Source organism: Musa acuminata, chromosome BXJ3-8 (assembly GCF_036884655.1).
Source record: "Musa acuminata AAA Group cultivar baxijiao chromosome BXJ3-8, Cavendish_Baxijiao_AAA, whole genome shotgun sequence".
Lineage (NCBI taxonomy): Eukaryota > Viridiplantae > Streptophyta > Magnoliopsida > Zingiberales > Musaceae > Musa > Musa acuminata.
In genome coordinates, this window is record NC_088356.1 from 44,742,057 (window position 1) to 44,759,066 (window position 17,010).

The following is a 17,010-nucleotide window of genomic DNA, read 5'->3' on the forward strand; positions in this document are numbered from 1 at the left end:
ATAGTAAATGTGTATATCATATGAATGAAGTTATTGTGCATGCTAGGTTTGATTGATTCAATAGTGTTTCATTAATAATCCCTACATAAAAAAAGGTAGTTGTTGCTACATTAGAATGTGAATGGTTGTATTATCAATAAATATTCTCATTGAGAAAAATAAAATTTGCATCATTTCTCAAAGATGTGGATCTATTATTTTACTTGTTTTAATCACTTGTAATTCCTATGTCATATTGGTATTAAATAAATAGATTCATAGCTTTTTAAATTTGGAAAAAAGGACTGATTTCAGTATAAAATAAAATCCTCTTTAGTGGCAAGAAAACAAGACAAAAAAAAAAAAAAACAAAAACAAAAGAGAGAGAACAAAAGGATCTGTTTGAATGTTGGCATCAAATCTGTCCAAAAGTCACCATCCCACCTCTTCTTTTTTCCTTTTTCTGTCTTTCCTCTTGCTTAAATTCTTCTCCATTTATTTTACTTGCTCTCATTTCCACCACATCTCCTCCCATTGCTAACCCACAATTAAAAGAAAAAGAAATTAAAATATTGAATCATATAACTATTTTAATGCACGTTGCACTCACCAAAAGATTCCCTGCCACCGTCCGGCTTGGATCGGCTGTAACTCGCCAGACAGCTGCTTTCCACGTGGCCAGTGACAGTTTCCCAAGTGGAAATGAGCTGTCTTAGCACTGAAGTCTCGAATACACGGTGTGACGGCTCCCCTCCGCACCGTCGGCTGACTTCCCAGAACAGCTTACGCGTGTCACGTCGTCCTCTCTCCACCGACGTGTATTGTCCAATATATAGTTGCCGCGTTGCAAGAAACTTCAGAAGCTTGCCCAGTGTCGGACAGCAGATCCGTATCGTATCAACTCATCAGGGATCGGCTGCACTCTCCCGAACAGCTTCTGAACCCGTTCTTCCCACACGACAATCTAAAGGCAAGAGTAGAAGTCATCATCCAATGATGCAATGCCACGTGCAACAAGGGTTACGAGAGTTGCTTCGAAACGAACAGCTGATCCGGACCCACATGTCAATCACGTGCTTCGCGCGTGCGGACCTTCCTCTTCACCTCAAAATAGATGCTTTGCGTCCCCCTCGAGATCTGGAAGACGGGGCCAGCTATGGCGAACGCCTCCGACCTCTTCCTCGTCGACCGCGTGCCCCATCGCCCCGCCCCTCCGCCGATCCCCCGCCCCACCGCAGCCTCCATCGTCTCGCACGCCTTCCCAGACCCCCTCGATTTCTCCGGCTTTCGGTTTTTCGAGGAGACCTCGGAGGGGATCGCCTCCTCCGGTGACTATGCCTCGCGACTGGGGTTGGGATTCGAGAAGGATGACGACGGGGGGCATGTCGACCGCGAGGCGGACTGGGCCGCGGACGACTTCTTTGTCGGCCGGAGGATGAGCTCCCCGTCCGCGTCGATCGAGTTCTCCAGGGCTCGCCCCGTCGATTCGGACGGCCTGCGCGTCGTCGGCTACGAATCAGACTCCGACTCCGACGAGCAGCAGATCGTGGCGATCGGCGCGGATCTTGACGATGGCGAAGGACGGGATCAGGCCGTGTCCGACGACCTGGGTCTTCCCCTTCGCTGGGACTGCCTCCGGTTCGGCGAGAACAGGAGGGATCCGAACGAGGATTTCGAATGGGAGGAGATCGACGGCCGCATCGAGGAAAGGGATGCGATCAGTGTCACGATCGTCGGCGATGAGGAGAGATCTGAGGAGATTAGAGACCTCGATCACAACGAAGACGGGGGTGGAGATGTCGAATGGGAGTTTCTCTTGGCCGTCAATAACTCGGGTAGAAACCCGATGGACCCCGAGGACGTCGGGGTATACTTCGTCGACGAACAAGAGGGCTTGGGCGATGCTTCCGACTATGAGGCGTACGAGGTCTTGTTCGGGCAATTCGTCGAGCACGATAGCAACTTCAAGGGAAGCCCGCCTGCAGCCAAATCGGTGATAGAAAGCCTTCCGTCGGTTCTCCTCACGGAGGAGGATGTTGCCAAGGCGAACGCGCTGTGCGCGGTTTGCAAAGACGGGATCTTGGTGGGGGAAAGAGTCAAGCAGCTGCCTTGCTGCCACCTCTACCATGAGGACTGCATCTTGCCGTGGCTGGGGATCCGGAACACCTGCCCCGTCTGCCGGTTCGAGCTGCCGACCGACGATCCCGAGTACGAGAAGTGGAAGGCAAGGAGGGCAGGTGGCGTCGTGTCCGACGACGATGACTCGCAGCTCAGGGTTGATTTTGAAGTGTTACCTGAAGCTTAATGCCGGTAAACCAAGCAATTTCTACGTCTCTTCAATTACATAGCTTTCAGTTCTGATATGTTGTACTGAGGTAACCACAATTCATTGTTCTTTTCTTGGACATTGTTGTTAGTGGTAATCAAACCTTTTTCTACCTTTTTTTCCTCCATAAGAGATGTTTCAAGATATGTTATTGTACACCAATACGGATATGAATTGTTGTGGCTTGTAAGATAGTTTTTGATTGATGCATAAAAAGGTTTCTTCCGGATTGGATTAGTATGTACTAATACCATATCTAATGCTACATCATGACATAATGTACAGCTTGTAATTCATAATTTGCACTGTCATTATAAATCATAATTTAGGAATTGATAAAGACAGAGAGGGGATGTATCCATACCATAATCTGTCTGCCGGACACATTTGCATTATTCGAGGTCTGGACTCCGGTCATCCTCAGCCTATGATGAGCTTAAACAGTCCTTTATTAGGTGAAGGACATGGTTATCTTGTGATATATTTCCTGCTATGTCAAGCAAGATGCCATCACTTCTTGCTTGAACTCCATCAGAGAACGTTAGATCCTGCAATACTTCCTTCACAGCCATGTCCAGCCCAAACAGAGAATTCCCAATACCACCTAATCTTTCTGGTAAAGTTGGTGAAGGTCTTGACACCTCAACTAACTTAACCTAGAACATTAATAAAGAAGAGTCGAAGAACAAATCCAATGATCAGTAGTTAAACAAAGCTTCCATTTGCAGTGTATTAAAATGATCATTTGAGATAATGAACGAAAGGATTCTCAATACAGTTTCCTGCAAGTTCCAAATTACAAATTCACTCCTCGTATATCGAAATATATCACCAAATAACATCATATTCCCTTGGAAAAGAACATATTAGAATGCATATATATGTACAGAAGCAAAGTATGCAGGGTTATGGCAATAAATGGACACAGAATCCTAACATTAACAAACAAAATTGCGAGCAAAACAGACCTTAATATATAGAGGCTGTTTTCCTGAACTTTAGACACTCAGGTCACAAGGGAGCAACTTGATAATAAACCAATATACATATAGCCATGCAAAATAGCAGGGGATCATATTCTCAGTGACTTAATAAAGCTGGTCTTGTTTTAGATATAGGCATGGCATTTGATCGAAAAAAAAGCTGAAGAAACCTAACCTGTTTATCATGTGGTATCTTAGCTTTGTATTTTGCAATGGCGACTGCTCGCGAGAATCCACCGATAGCATCAACCAATCCTTTAGAAGCTGCCTCTTTGCCGGTCCATACCCTCCCTTGAGCAACCTCCTCCATCTGATCTACCTGGAAGGTAATGATGCGATGAGATACATGCTATCTTTCTTGATGGTGGATGTGCAAAACCTTACAGTCATCGATCGCGACAAAGCAGCTTTGTCTCGAAACTGTGTGTAAGCATACTGTGTAGACTTGGCAAACAGTTCCGATTCATGTGGTCTGTACCAACAAGAACACCCTCGTTAGATTTTAGCTGGATGCAGAACAGTAATGCCTATTAGAACTTTCAGAAGAAGGGGAAGACCAGTCAACTACTTATTAAAAGATATTATATTCGAAACATTTCTTAAACCAACCATAAGACCCACATTCTGAATCCTATCTGATGAATAAAGGTTTCATTATATAATTTCTTAAACCAACCATAAGACCAGTAAAAGATGCTGGACAATCTAGTAAAATGTTTCTTTAGATAATTTCTCATCAGTTACAAGCTATACAAACTTTTGAAAAACAACAGATACTCACTTAAGAGGACGCTGTTCAGCAACATTAAGCTCAGCATATTGACCCCGTGACAGAATCTCCTTGTTGAGATCAATCGTCCCGTATAACTTGTTTAAGCTGAACCTTCCTGCAAGTACTAGGGATCAGAACCCAATAATTTACAGAAAGCTCTTTTTTTGGTAGTAGCATAGAATCTAATTCAAATATGAGGCTTGAACACAAATAGTTGATTGTGTACTATGCACAAGAACAAAATGTTCCAGTTATCTGCATTTAACTATGTGCTTACAAAAGTGGACAACAACATCCAATTTCTTTTGGCACATTATCAAGAACAAAAAGGAGTGACCTTGGATCTAACAGCCACTGGGCAGTACTATTGAAAAAAGGTTGGTACAATTTATAGGAGTAATTTTAACTACTTTTTTTTTATATGTACTGCTTAATGTGTCTGGTCTAGCATAGAAGAAATGATGAAGCTAACCACAGAATTCATGTATGTTATCCTATAATGTTTCATTTATGACCTTAGTTGACTATCCACTATCATAACTAATGAATAAAAGAGAAATTCCAAACCTTAGTTGAATAAAAGAGAAATTCTAAGTAATTATATCGCCAGATCCTTAAAACTCACTAATTGTATGTATTCTTTTTATTTTGAGGCAAATATAGTGATTGAATATTAATCTCTAGAAAGAGAGTCTGCCATGATTCATATTGCAAAAAGATGTGCTATTGCTTCCCATACCGGATTTTTTTATCATCCACTCAAGCACCACCCGCGATGTCATAAGATATAAAATCAAAAATTAATGGGAGGGGCTGTAAGGGCTATTTGAGCACATCAAATAGCATAAAGCATTTGACTGTTCTTGACAATGTGGGTGTATAAAGCATTTCTCTGTGAAACATAACTTAAAGCATTAAAAGGCAAATGAATGAGATCAAATGAATAATAATTCTATTCATAGCATAAGAAATGGTATCTCATTGTAATATAATACAACTAGAAGGTGAATAATATTTGCAATGAACTAATAGTCTTAAATTAGTAAAGAAAAAGGAATTGGCTCATATCTGAAAGTTGAGTTACGTATTTGTGGTTTGAGCATTTTCACCCATGTTGGCAGTAGCAAAAACCACCAAAGCAGACCCAGTCCATCTCAGTATCAAACTACAGGATACTACATTATGAGATCATTGGAGGCAACCACAGGTTGACCACAAGGCTCGTGATTTGTTTTCTGTTTTGTGGGCTAAATATAAGCTGATCATGGTAATTAGATAACACAAACAGGTCTGTCACAGGGTTGACTCTGATTATATGTTAGAATCTTGACAGGGATGACAAAGGCTTAAAAGAGAGTTTATGAGGACCAGCATTAGTCTGTGATCTACATGAGTTAAATTGACCAGACTAAATTAGATATTATAAGAACATGGAATCACAATAACTTGAAGCCTTGATGTGAGGAGTGAGGACTTGCATTGTTGCAGTACTATTCAAAAGATCCATTATGCTATTGCAGTAATTTCCACGCAAATATAAAAAGGAGTAAACCACTATAATCACCTCTGACAACACCAATTGAACCAGTTAAAGTGAGCTTCTCGGCTAGGATAGTTCCTGCTGCCATAGCCAAGTAGTATCCTCCACTTGCTGCAACATCAGACATTGATGCAATCACAGGTTTAGAGGCAGCAAGAAGCTTGATCTCCCTCCAAATTCTGTATGAACAGAATCATCATTGTTGACACAAAGAACACCACACGACATCTGGCAAAACTTAATACCAGACATATGATGATTTATTAGAGACAATCAACAAATCAAATTGGCCTACCATTACACCACATTGCATACCATCAATATAATATCTTATGTATTCATCCAGATGAAACTACTTCCACCTCCTAAATTTGTTGCATGTGTATTATAGCTTGGGCAATAGTGTAGTGAAGAATGTTGAACCACTCACTAGAGCATTTTATTAAGATTTAAATGGTCTTTGTTATTTCGGTCAACAGAAACACTGAAATGTATTCCTTACCATCTTTCTCTGGTATCCGCAGGAGCTTATAGGTCACTCATTTTCCATCTATGATCCCTTTCAGGTGCATCTGACCTCAACTTGATCTAAGCATCATTTTTTCGTCCAAGCCTTGCTGCTTCCTCCAGGCCACCGTTGTTTGAAAACAAGCCATCCAATTAAAAAAACATGTTTTATTTTCAAATAAGGCTGATAATTCATTATTCATCTATTGTTTGATTAAAAAAATCTTTCTACCTACTTTTGTGCATCACACTAATGCAAGAATATTATCTATCATCATGTGACATTAGCAGATAACAAATTAATCATTGAAGAAAAAGTAAGATATGGTTTCTAGATGTAATAAAATCTATTGAAAAATTTTCTTCTATTACTTTTATTTCTTTAAGTGGAAACCCTAGGGAAAGATCATTTGGATAGCCCTGAGCATGATTCCGAAACTGCCGATTCTGGTCCTACCAAATTTGGAACCGGATTCAAACTGGTTCCAGGCAGTTGTTCCGGTTCTGGAAGTGTCAGTTCCGATTCTAGAAATGGAACTGCCGATTGATAGAAAAAGAAAAAAAATAAATTGTTCCGCCAAAATTTAAACTCAAATCATTATGCTTTAAATTTAAACTTAAAGTACTAACCACTACACCATGAAACTTATTGTTGTTCTACTTCCTTTTTTTTTTCATTTTTAGTCAATTCCAGTTTCAATTTCTAGGAACTGAAACCGAATGGTATGGCCTCGATTTTGGTTAAGTTCGAAACCGCCAAACCATTGAGCCGAGGTCAAGGCTACATTTGGATATATGAAGCAGTCATGTAAGTCCCTTTAAGGTGAGCCACGAGGAAAAGTGGGATAGAATAATAAGTCTGATTAATAACTGAGAAAATTACTTTATCACAAATAACGAAATAAAGAGTTATAAAGATTACTCGAAGCATAAACTAGGAAAATATCATAATTGCCCTGGATCCTAGCCCAAAGATGCCACAAATAAGGTGTTCATAGCATTTATCTATAGTAATCACGAGTAAGTATGTTACATGAGTCCAATAAAAGTACATGAGAGACTCCATCATAGAATTTACATATAAACACATTAAATATAAATATCCATATATAAAAACCATTAAATTTGCAATAAGCAAAAGCATTTTAGAAACAAAACATATGAGAAGGTACACTCAGGACATCATGGAATTAATGATGGTTAAGAGATAGAGATCAATACATTGTTGCAAGACAAACGTGTGTTTGTGGCAAAAGGGAAAGTCAGTTTATGGTGGAGAATAAGAAAAGAAAAAGGGAAAAAATATATATCTTAGTGATATGAGAAAATTGTCAGTTAGCATCACTTTTGAACAATAAAAATGGAATTACAAACAATCTTTCTCATAATAAGGACTGCTTGGAACTGTTAATCCTTATTTGTTCAATTAATTCTTGAATTCTTTGGTTGGCATAAGGGCTTTTAGATGGTTTATTTCAGCCTTACACCGGAACCAAACAGGCTAATAATGAATTTTTATTGTTTGCAGGACTATTGTCTTTTAATTTTTGTGGTTCTGACAAACATAATAGGGTAAGAAGAATTTTCTTGTTAGTGAGAGCGCCACGCATAATTACTAAAATGAAGTTTAAGCTATAAGCACTTACAGATCAGAGGCGAGAGCATCACCACCAGGACTGTCAATTCTCAAGATAACAGCTTTATACCTATCTGAGTCTGTAAGAAGAAATTGCTTTCACTTAAAGTTCAATACAAATTTTTCCAGGCAAAATCTTTAATATATGATTAACAAATTCCAAAGAAAGAAACTAAGATTTACTCTTTAAAGCCAACAACATCAATGATCAGTTTCATCAATGCAGAACAAACAACTAAATAAAAGAAAAGTGTCACATGAATACATGGTACAAGAAACATAATAATGATGGATGTCAAACTCAAGCACTGAAGCTAATGAGCACTGACTAAAGACAAACTTGATCGAATGTTTTTAATTGGTGAAACTCAATTACAGGCAAAAATCTACACTACTTGCAAGGGATGTTTGGTTGGTAGGCTCATTCAGCTCAACTTTTTAAGTCTATACTGGGCATAAATATCTTTTAGCAATGTATATCAACTGAAAATGAGGAAAAAGTGAAAACAAGTGTACTACTACTAGTATGGGCATCTACAAGAAATCAGCATAAATAGAATGATGAATATCTTCATAAGCTAATAATATTCAGTGCAAAAAGAAGCTACACAACTGGATCAGTATGATTATCCCCTTGCTTTCTATATCCATTAGATCAATAAACATATTAATGTTTCAAAACAAAATTTCTAACAACATCTCAATATTTATCACACAGAATGGTTACAGTTTTAGACAAAAGAACACTCAGCTAGGAAACCAACCTCTGATACTGCGGATCTTCTCTATCAGCTGTTCGGCCATGATGCCAGAACCAGCAACACTTAATGGTCCTCGAGTACGGGTGATGTTTCCAGAGGCTCTAATTATGGCAATTTGTTCTCTACCGCCATCTAAACCAAGAGTTGATTTTCTTACTCTTGAGTATTTACTGTTGAAGCAAAGCACGAAACTTTAGTAAGAGCAATAAACTAATACAAAATGTTCTAGTGGGAATCTGTAATACTCTTATCTAATATTTCATGTAGTACAGCCACAACAAACATATTAGTTAATTTGCTCTAATATAAGCAACACTAGTAAACACAAAAAGAAAAATACCTACTTTCACTATAAAACTGAAGCACAAAAAAGAACTGGAATTTTTAAGCAACATATGAATTTGAATTTGCTAGGCCTGTGACAAGTTAAATAATAGCAATATATTAACTAACTAATCACTTATACTATCTCTAAGGGTACTTTTTGCTAGTTATGATGATTCAGAATTAGCAACCTAGAATCAACAACTTTTAGCTTGTTCATAATCTTAGTTTTCATGATTAATGTTCTAATTGTGATATGAGACAGGTTTATAACCTATGAACTTTTAGGGCTTCCAAATCGGTTTTTTCCTTGTAAGCTAATGCATCTCACAGTATTTTCAAATTCTAATTATAGACTAAACAATAGCATTCATAGAATTCAATGCACTGCTTATCATTGTTCCTTATGAAAATGAATATCAAACCCAAAGTTCATGATGCAGAAGAACAACTGTTGCAAATTGCACTTGAAGAAGTTCAACACCAAGCCAATTGTGTTAAGATCAAGATTGGAATTACAAGTTTGCAAGTTCAAATTTTTGAATGACACAAACGGCGAGACCAGTTTTCATTGTGACCAGCTATGTTGGAAAAGGTTACAAGTGTTATTCCCAAACAATTATTTGCATAATTAACAAAAGGATACTTTTGAGTACAGGTGCTTTGCTCGCTATCATACAGCAGAAGATTAGCTATGAGCTCTGAATTCAATAAGAATTATAAATAGCAAATGAGGACTTTAATGCTCTATAGCAACAGCCTATTTTTCAGAGCCAAAAAAAAAAGCAAGGCAGTATCTGAGAAACTCGTCAAAGTAAAAGCAGACTTTATAGTAACAAATTCAAAGGAAACCTCACATCATATTAGTTAATAAGAAAAGGAAAACAAAGAGTTTCAAGCAAGGAATGCCTCATCACCCGAAATAATATGAAACGAGCTGTACGTACTGGTCTGGGCATAGATCGATATACGGACCACCCTATTTGCCACCCGATCCAACTTAGGAAAAATAAAAATAACTAAAATAGCAATGGGGCCCATCCAACTCAGCATTAAAAAAAAGATTAAAAAAAACCTAAAACAAAAACTACGGCTCATGAACAAGAGCCCTCTTATTGCAACACCGCTGCCATCATTGCTTTGTGACGTCATTGCTGCCAATGCGTTCCTTCTTCTTCCCAGGTACGCTCGCAATACTTCTCTTCTTCCTTCTTCTCTTCCACCGCTTCTTCTTCCTACTGCAACACTTCCTCTCTTCCTCCTATTCATCCATCCGTCCTTCCTCTTCTTCTTTCTCTTCCTCTCTGAAATGCCAATATGTACCGGTGTACCATGTGGTACCTTGATATTGACCGGTATACTGGTCCGACCAAATCACGGATCCAATAAAATGGTGACTAAAGCTTTCAAAAACTAATAAAAAAACAATGATGACTAAAGCTTTAAATGATGCAACGTAGAAGAAACAGGCCCGATAAAATAGTTATAAAGATCAAGTAAATATCATTTGCATATTTTGCTCGTTAATTTCCTCAAGACCATGAAATAAAGTACTGCAGTATACCAGCTATTGTTATATACCGGTTGTCCTTGCCAATGATGGTCCACCAATACCAATAAATATTGACGTTTTAAATAAGTCTTTATTGAGACATGCAAATTGGTTAGTGCATTTGTTGCATGAATAAAAGTTCTCATGTTCGAGTCCACGTGGGAGCGTTATATACACTCTTTAATGTAATGAAAACACCTATTTAAACAAAAAGTTTTTGATAACTTTAGCAGCATAATAGAGGTACATCATATTGTACTGATTGGTACAGATTGATCAAACAAGTTTCCACTATGGATTATGGTGCTTAAATCCATGCTTGAAGACACCTAAAATCACAATGCTTATATATCTTCCATATCTGAAATGTCTTGCTTGTTCATTAATGGACAGGCAATTTACCTAACAAAACCTCATACTTTTTTACTTTTCCACTGAGCGTTCCTGTTTCCATTTTTTACACCAAGTTTCCCCTTCTTTTACAAGTCTCAATTTTGCCCCTGAAAGGTGACCAGTTTGGTTCAATGGGAGAACAGTGGACCAAACAAAACTGCAGCAGTGAAATGTGAAGCAATCACTTATCGAGGTCAAGATTGAAATTTGAGAATAAGATATGCTTTGCCATAAAAGATGGTAACAAAGGGACATGAAATATCCGAATTGGTATATATCAGTCCAACCAAGAACCAGCACCCCGATCGGGTAATTTGCCCTGTTCAGTTCAAAATAAATATAATATTTATTTGGTTTTGGTGGTGACAGTTGTCTTTTTAACTTTACCCCACTCTCTATCTCTAACTTCCCCCCCATATTGGCGCCGACCAGTATGCCAACATACCATGTGTCAGTATGCCACCATGTACCGCTGCCATGCTAGTCCAATCAAGGAGATTTAAAACCATGGTTTCATTCATTTTAAGTAGTTAAGGCTAATTACTCGACACTTCCAACTCAATACATCAAGAGAAAAAATAATTTATTTAAGTATATGCACAAATAGTATCATGAGTTCATGATGGTGCGCTTTCAAACCTTCAAAAGTGATTTCCACGTAACACTGATTTGTTGCAATTCCAACCAGTCAATACATTTATGATAATTTTGAGATTGTATTACCTGTAATCAACCATAAGAAGCTTCTTCTTATTCTTTTGGCCCAACCTCTCCTTCAGCATTGACATGACCTGCCTTATAGCACCAGAAATCATATAAGACTCTAATTAAGTTACATTCTTCTATTTAAAGAAACGAAAGGAAAAACTAAACTATTATAACTTAAAAGGTCTATTATGTTGCTGGTATGAAACTAACTTTTTATTGTTGTATATCAAAATATAGAGAAAATAACAGCAGACACATAAAGATTCTTCTGTATAGGTTAAATTGGAATAGGTCTCACAACCGGTTGGATTCAACTAAAGCTTTTGTGTATATGTTAAATGTCAAACCATGATTATTCCTGTACTTTCAACCAGATCAAGATGGTCTAGAATCCACTCTCTCTTCTATACCTTGTCTTCTCATTCGCACTGAATTAAATGCTTAGCATTTATCATGCATTTCATCATTTCACTCGAGCAGAAACATTAAGTTTGCTTTCTGCATACCCAAGTAAAAGCTTGTCACAATGAATTCTTATGCCAGAGGCTATAAGATCCAATGATGCCCAGCCATCCTAGGAGCACCATAGCTCAGCCTAATTATTTCTCCATAATCAATCAAACCTACTTAATAGTTTTTGAAGTTTTACTTCCTTTTTCCCCACCTGATATTGATATCTTGGTTTGAAGTTTGAACAAGGATTCCCTGTACATACTACAGCTGCCACAGAGTGCTATTACCATAATCAACTACTTCATGCAAGCTTAAAGTTCAAATTCCCAAAATCATATTATTTTCAACCTCATGATTTGCCTGATGGTTACGTTCAGCTGTCCAAGAACATGATCAAAATGCTTGCATCCTTACATGATTGATAACTCCATTGTTTTGTAAACTGAATTCTAAAGCAAAGACCAATTTTCAAGCTCTACGTCAACTTTTTTTCAATAACAGCAAAAACTTTTTTTTGTAAATATTGTTTCATGCGCCTCATATGTCATTTAATGGTCCAGTCAGAAACTTGCACCTCATCATCATACATTACATTCGTTATCCAACCTTCTTCTTTAAGCTTTTCAACTTGGTAAATTCCTGAGTTAAGAAAGTCCTCAATTTCTTCCCTTCTCTTTCCTGGAAAAGAAAATATTAGAATTCCAGAATATTAATTTTGAAGTAGACAGCACAACATTCAATCACTAAATAAGATGTGTAAGAATACCTTGACTTGAAGATACTGTTTCAAGCCAATTTTCATAAATATTATCAAGCAAAGAACTCAGCATTTCACGAACTTCATTAGACATGCCTTTACATGCAAGCTGGTCCCCAAAACTTTTGTATTTACCAATCCTGTGAACTTCTGGATGAACTCCTGCTTTCTCAAGAACACCTGCAAAAATGAGATGCAAGTAATATTAAAGCATAGCTAAATCTAATCTAGGGTTGCTATAACTTAGGACTTCATTAAATGGAAAGACAAGCCGTGTTCAGTAATATATGGGCTTACACTCCCAGCTACTACACTAACAGAATGCTAAACCCATCTAAACTGATTCATACAAGGACTCAAGAACAATCTAAGAGGAATCATGCAAATATTATCATTAGTAACAAAAATTCAAACATGACTGTGATGCATAGCAGAGAAGAAACATGTTGCACAGATGACCATAGCCAAGAAAAACACAGGAAACACTAATAAAATGGAATTCTTTTGTATTATGACTAGTACTTCCTCCTTCAGAAAGAATAAGTTTCATGCAGTTGCATCATATACATCAGATGTTAAGTGAACAGCTCATTTATGTCATTTTCAGAAATACTTCAAAAAATCGAAGCATTGATGATGAGGCTGTGACAACGCATGAGAATTTCATAATGGACCATTTTGAAGGCCATCATGACAATTTTAAGAAGGCAACATTCAAATCAAATCATTAACTGCTCCAATGTGTTAGGCAGGTTGCAAAAAGTCATTATTTCTGTGTATCCTGGAGTAAGCAATACCTGCTGATAATTGGACCAAGAAGAAAAGCAAAATAGGTTGTTACCTAGCACCCTGAGCATGCCGTTCTAAACTAGAAAACAAAAGTACATATTTAACACATTACAAAAAGTATGGAAACCATAAAAGAAGATAACCATGCACAATATTGATAGAATGCATACCGCCAAGAAATGCTGATTGAACTGTCAAACCATACAATGCAACATAAGCACTTGGAGGAGCATAAAACTCTCCACAAGCACATGCAAGGTAGTACTCCTTCTCTCGACATTCAGGCAAATAACTGATGATGAACTTACCTATATAGGATGCAAATCCACGTTAATGGGAAAAATGACTTGATTGCAGGATTTGGAGTAAATGAAAAACAAGTTCCAACTATACATACTCATGTAATTGATCAGATTAACAAAGATATACAGAACTCAAATGTGTCATCTATCCACTTTGTTGCCAATCTACACAAGCATAAAATATGAGTTTTTATCAAGAATCTGACTAATGATTGGTATTTGATATTCTAAATGCATAATATATTTTAAAATTCTGCACTCGATCATGATCCACAGATTATGAAATATATATATATATATATATATATATATATATATATATATATATATATATATATATATATATATATATATATATCACATTCAACATTTGTAAATTATGAAAAAAAAAGGAAAAATAAGTTTCATCTTCAAGTTGACTCAGATAAGTTTAATCATGATTTTTGGATTTTAAGGAATTTGAAGATTGTAAATGGCCCACCAGTGATTTGAGTAATTAAATTTTAAATAAACATACTAGTATAGTGCATGTTTCTATCGCATGTCTCTATCAAGGCATAAATATAAATATCGCTAGTAGATCACCAAAATAAATTAAGGTTCTGCATCACTTATTATATGCATTCTATGCATGTCCACACACACAAAAGACAATTAATACAAATATATTTTATTCTCCAAAAGCATGATGCTCCATTCCATGCTTCTCTTGCTGAAAATAACATCTTCTATGCAGACATAATTGGGTCAATAACCTTAACTTAGAAGCACTTAAAGTCCATCTCTACATTCAATTCATGATTATCATTCCTAAATATATGTCAAAATAATGAAAACCAAATTAATATACTCAATCTAAACTTGTGTACCCCTTGGTGCTCTATATTAAAGTTCATATATATATATATATATATATGTATATAAAAAGATTAAAAGCACAGCATATCAACATCGACATTCGACACTTTAAGTGAAGATCAAGTTTTGATATAAGATTCATAAATGCATTATGTATCTTTACCTGACTTCTTAAAATTCATTATATGCCTCCGTATTTCATCAAGTTTGCCCCATCCACAATTAAGTGGTTCTATATGAAGATAAATACCAGATATTCGAGGATCATATGCCGCTTTCATAAAATTTTCACATATTTGTGGTAGAGACAGCCCAGAAGAGAAGCGTGTCGTCAACTGATCAGATATCTGCATCAAGGTAAATACAAGATCCCAATGGATTGAAGCGATTGAAGATCCACTTAAAATGCATTTAAGATTATAATGAACTGAAGCAGTCAATAGGCCACTTATTATACTAATTGCCTTGATCTGCCTGCCATGGTCTCAAGGACACACAAGTCCTAATTACCAATAATAGTTATCAGATTTTTGTAACAATAGGCTCTTTAACTGAAGAAACCAACTTTAGTGTTAAACAGTTAAAAGAGCTTCGTCAAACATTAGGCATGACCTGGAAGTTAGTCATCATGCTCTAATACTACAAGATACATCATTGATACTTGTGTATGCCATATGATACATCTTACTTATTCATATAGTGACTCAATCATTCGCATGATTGCACAATGTTACATTATAATAGTAAACTCAGAGCAGTTCACAATTACCCTCCTCAGACGACAATGGCATATGCTGGACTAACTAGATCAACTATTGATAACCTCTCTTCATTAATTCAGCATCTTACATTTTAAATCACACAAAGAAGGGCATGGTGATGTAATTCGTCAGACCTAACAAGCTTGATTGTCTTTCCACCAATGACACAGTTCATGCTTTCTCAATAGCTGCCTAATTCAGCAGCTCCCTAATCACTGCTAGATGCGGCTCCACTAGATGAAGGCCATCGTTGTGATCAAAATATAGGGACACATATACTATCACGGTATGTCATGATTGGTTTGGTCCATTGATCTTCCATTACGCCAGTTTGAGTGACTCCCATTCCTCGATGATCCTTCATGGCTACTTGACCGGCAGTAGGTATGTAGTACTCTGTACTAATATTGTTGCTCTCAACCCTAATTGCTTCATCTAATCCGATCTTTGTTTCTAATATTGTAAAATATTTAGGAGTTACAGGGCTGTGACAAGAACATAAGAATCGGACCTTGCCGCGGAGCTGCATCTTGAGCACGCTCCCCTTCTCCACGCGCACCCAAGGCAAAGCAAAGAACAACCTGAGTTTGACGACCAATCTCCTCCACCAACCGAACTCCTCCATCTCAAACTCCCCCGTCGGGTAGCCCAGACCTAAGTCGGAAGGCGGCGGCGGAGGAGAATTCGGGGGATTTCCATCGTTTCCGATTCTCTCGGACCGCCCTGCATCCTTCACTCCGTCGGCGGTCGAGGCGAGGGATCGGAACGGGGAGCAACAAAGGCGATCGGAGGTGGAGGGGAAGAGGAGAGGGGGAGGAGGAGGAGAGCGGCGTAGGAGCGCGGACAAGGGCGGTTGGAGACCGAGCATGGAGCAAAGGGATTGCCTACAACGTTGAGATAGTTTCAAGAGGGGAATTCTAGAAGACATCTCTCTTCTCTCTCGTTGTTGTGAGGAGGAAATGGAGGGAGGGAGTGGAATGAGGAAGAAAAGAAAGCTTCTCTCGTCTCTCTCGGTGTCACGAGGAGGAAACGAAGGGAGGGAGCGGCAAAAGGAACGGAGGAAGAAAAGATTGCTTTGGTACTACGTCTACTGAAACCTCTAAATGAGCTATAAAATGGGCTCCGATTGCCATATTTCAAATGATTTAAAATCAAATAAGTTAAATTTATTTCTCCCATAATAGTTAGCTCTTTCTGTTTGGACCCAAAAAACAAAAAAACCAAAAACATACAACAAACAAATCCTAAATCATTTATGACACAATTGTTAGTAATTTATAACAATATTAACTCTTATTATATTTGATTAGAATGACGATGAAAGTTAACTTGATATTTGTTTGTCACCAACCTAATTTTTTTTATGTTCAAATCCTTATCGAACTATATGAGATTATGGAGAGCTGCTCCTGTCGGATTGAAGACTCATTTCAAGCTATTATCACTGTACACGGGAGTCCCCTTGAAACATGTTCTATCTGCACTTGGATGATCAGCAAACCTGTAAGAGACAACACATTTGGATTAGAATCCAGCAAGACATCTTCAGCTAGAAAGGAGAGGCGTAGCCTATAAAGTTCATGGAGAGACACCCAAATCTCACCACAGG

The 17,010-nt window shown here is 37.6% G+C and overlaps 2 protein-coding genes across 4 annotated transcripts; one reads left to right on the forward strand and one right to left on the reverse strand.

Annotated features, from left to right (window-relative positions):
* Positions 1 to 1,107: 1,107 nt before the first annotated feature.
* On the forward strand, positions 1,108 to 2,530 carry LOC135645783 (uncharacterized). Its single transcript, XM_065164507.1, has one exon. The coding sequence runs from the start codon at positions 1,136 to 1,138 to the stop codon at positions 2,282 to 2,284; it is 1,149 nt and encodes a 382-aa protein (XP_065020579.1). The 5' UTR covers positions 1,108 to 1,135; the 3' UTR covers positions 2,285 to 2,530.
* Positions 2,531 to 2,597: 67 nt separating this feature from the next.
* On the reverse strand, positions 2,598 to 16,891 carry LOC103996356 (serine protease SPPA, chloroplastic). Of its 3 annotated transcripts, XM_065164503.1 has the most exons (14): positions 16,753 to 16,891; positions 14,804 to 14,987; positions 13,878 to 13,947; positions 13,651 to 13,788; positions 12,701 to 12,871; positions 12,509 to 12,612; positions 11,497 to 11,564; positions 8,508 to 8,674; positions 7,754 to 7,823; positions 5,625 to 5,779; positions 4,070 to 4,175; positions 3,673 to 3,760; positions 3,464 to 3,607; positions 2,598 to 2,961 (listed from the first exon to the last, which is right to left on the reverse strand). In XM_065164503.1, exons 3-14 carry the CDS (start codon positions 13,879 to 13,881, stop codon positions 2,731 to 2,733), a joined length of 1,446 nt encoding a protein of 481 aa, XP_065020575.1. In that variant the 5' UTR covers positions 13,882 to 13,947; positions 14,804 to 14,987; positions 16,753 to 16,891; the 3' UTR covers positions 2,598 to 2,730. The 3 variants fall into 3 exon arrangements, with proteins under 3 accessions (XP_065020575.1, XP_065020574.1, XP_009415541.2); XM_065164502.1 differs by lacking the exon at positions 13,878 to 13,947; XM_009417266.3 differs by lacking the exons at positions 13,878 to 13,947; positions 16,753 to 16,891 and adding an exon at positions 15,913 to 16,739.
* Between the last annotated feature and the right edge of the window lie 119 nt (positions 16,892 to 17,010).

Coding starts and splice junctions, on each gene's coding strand:
- LOC135645783 (XM_065164507.1), top strand. CDS start 1,136: ATGGCGAACGCCTCCGACCTCTTCCTCGTCGACCGCGTGCCCCATCGC.
- LOC103996356 (XM_009417266.3), bottom strand. CDS start 16,329: ATGTCTTCTAGAATTCCCCTCTTGAAACTATCTCAACGTTGTAGGCAA. Junction 8,675..11,496: donor CTTCTTATGGTTGATTACAG/GTAATACAATCT, acceptor TTGCTTCAACAG/TAAATACTCAAGAGTAAGAA. Junction 3,608..3,672: donor CTTTGTCGCGATCGATGACT/GTAAGGTTTTGC, acceptor ATTACCTTCCAG/GTAGATCAGATGGAGGAGGT.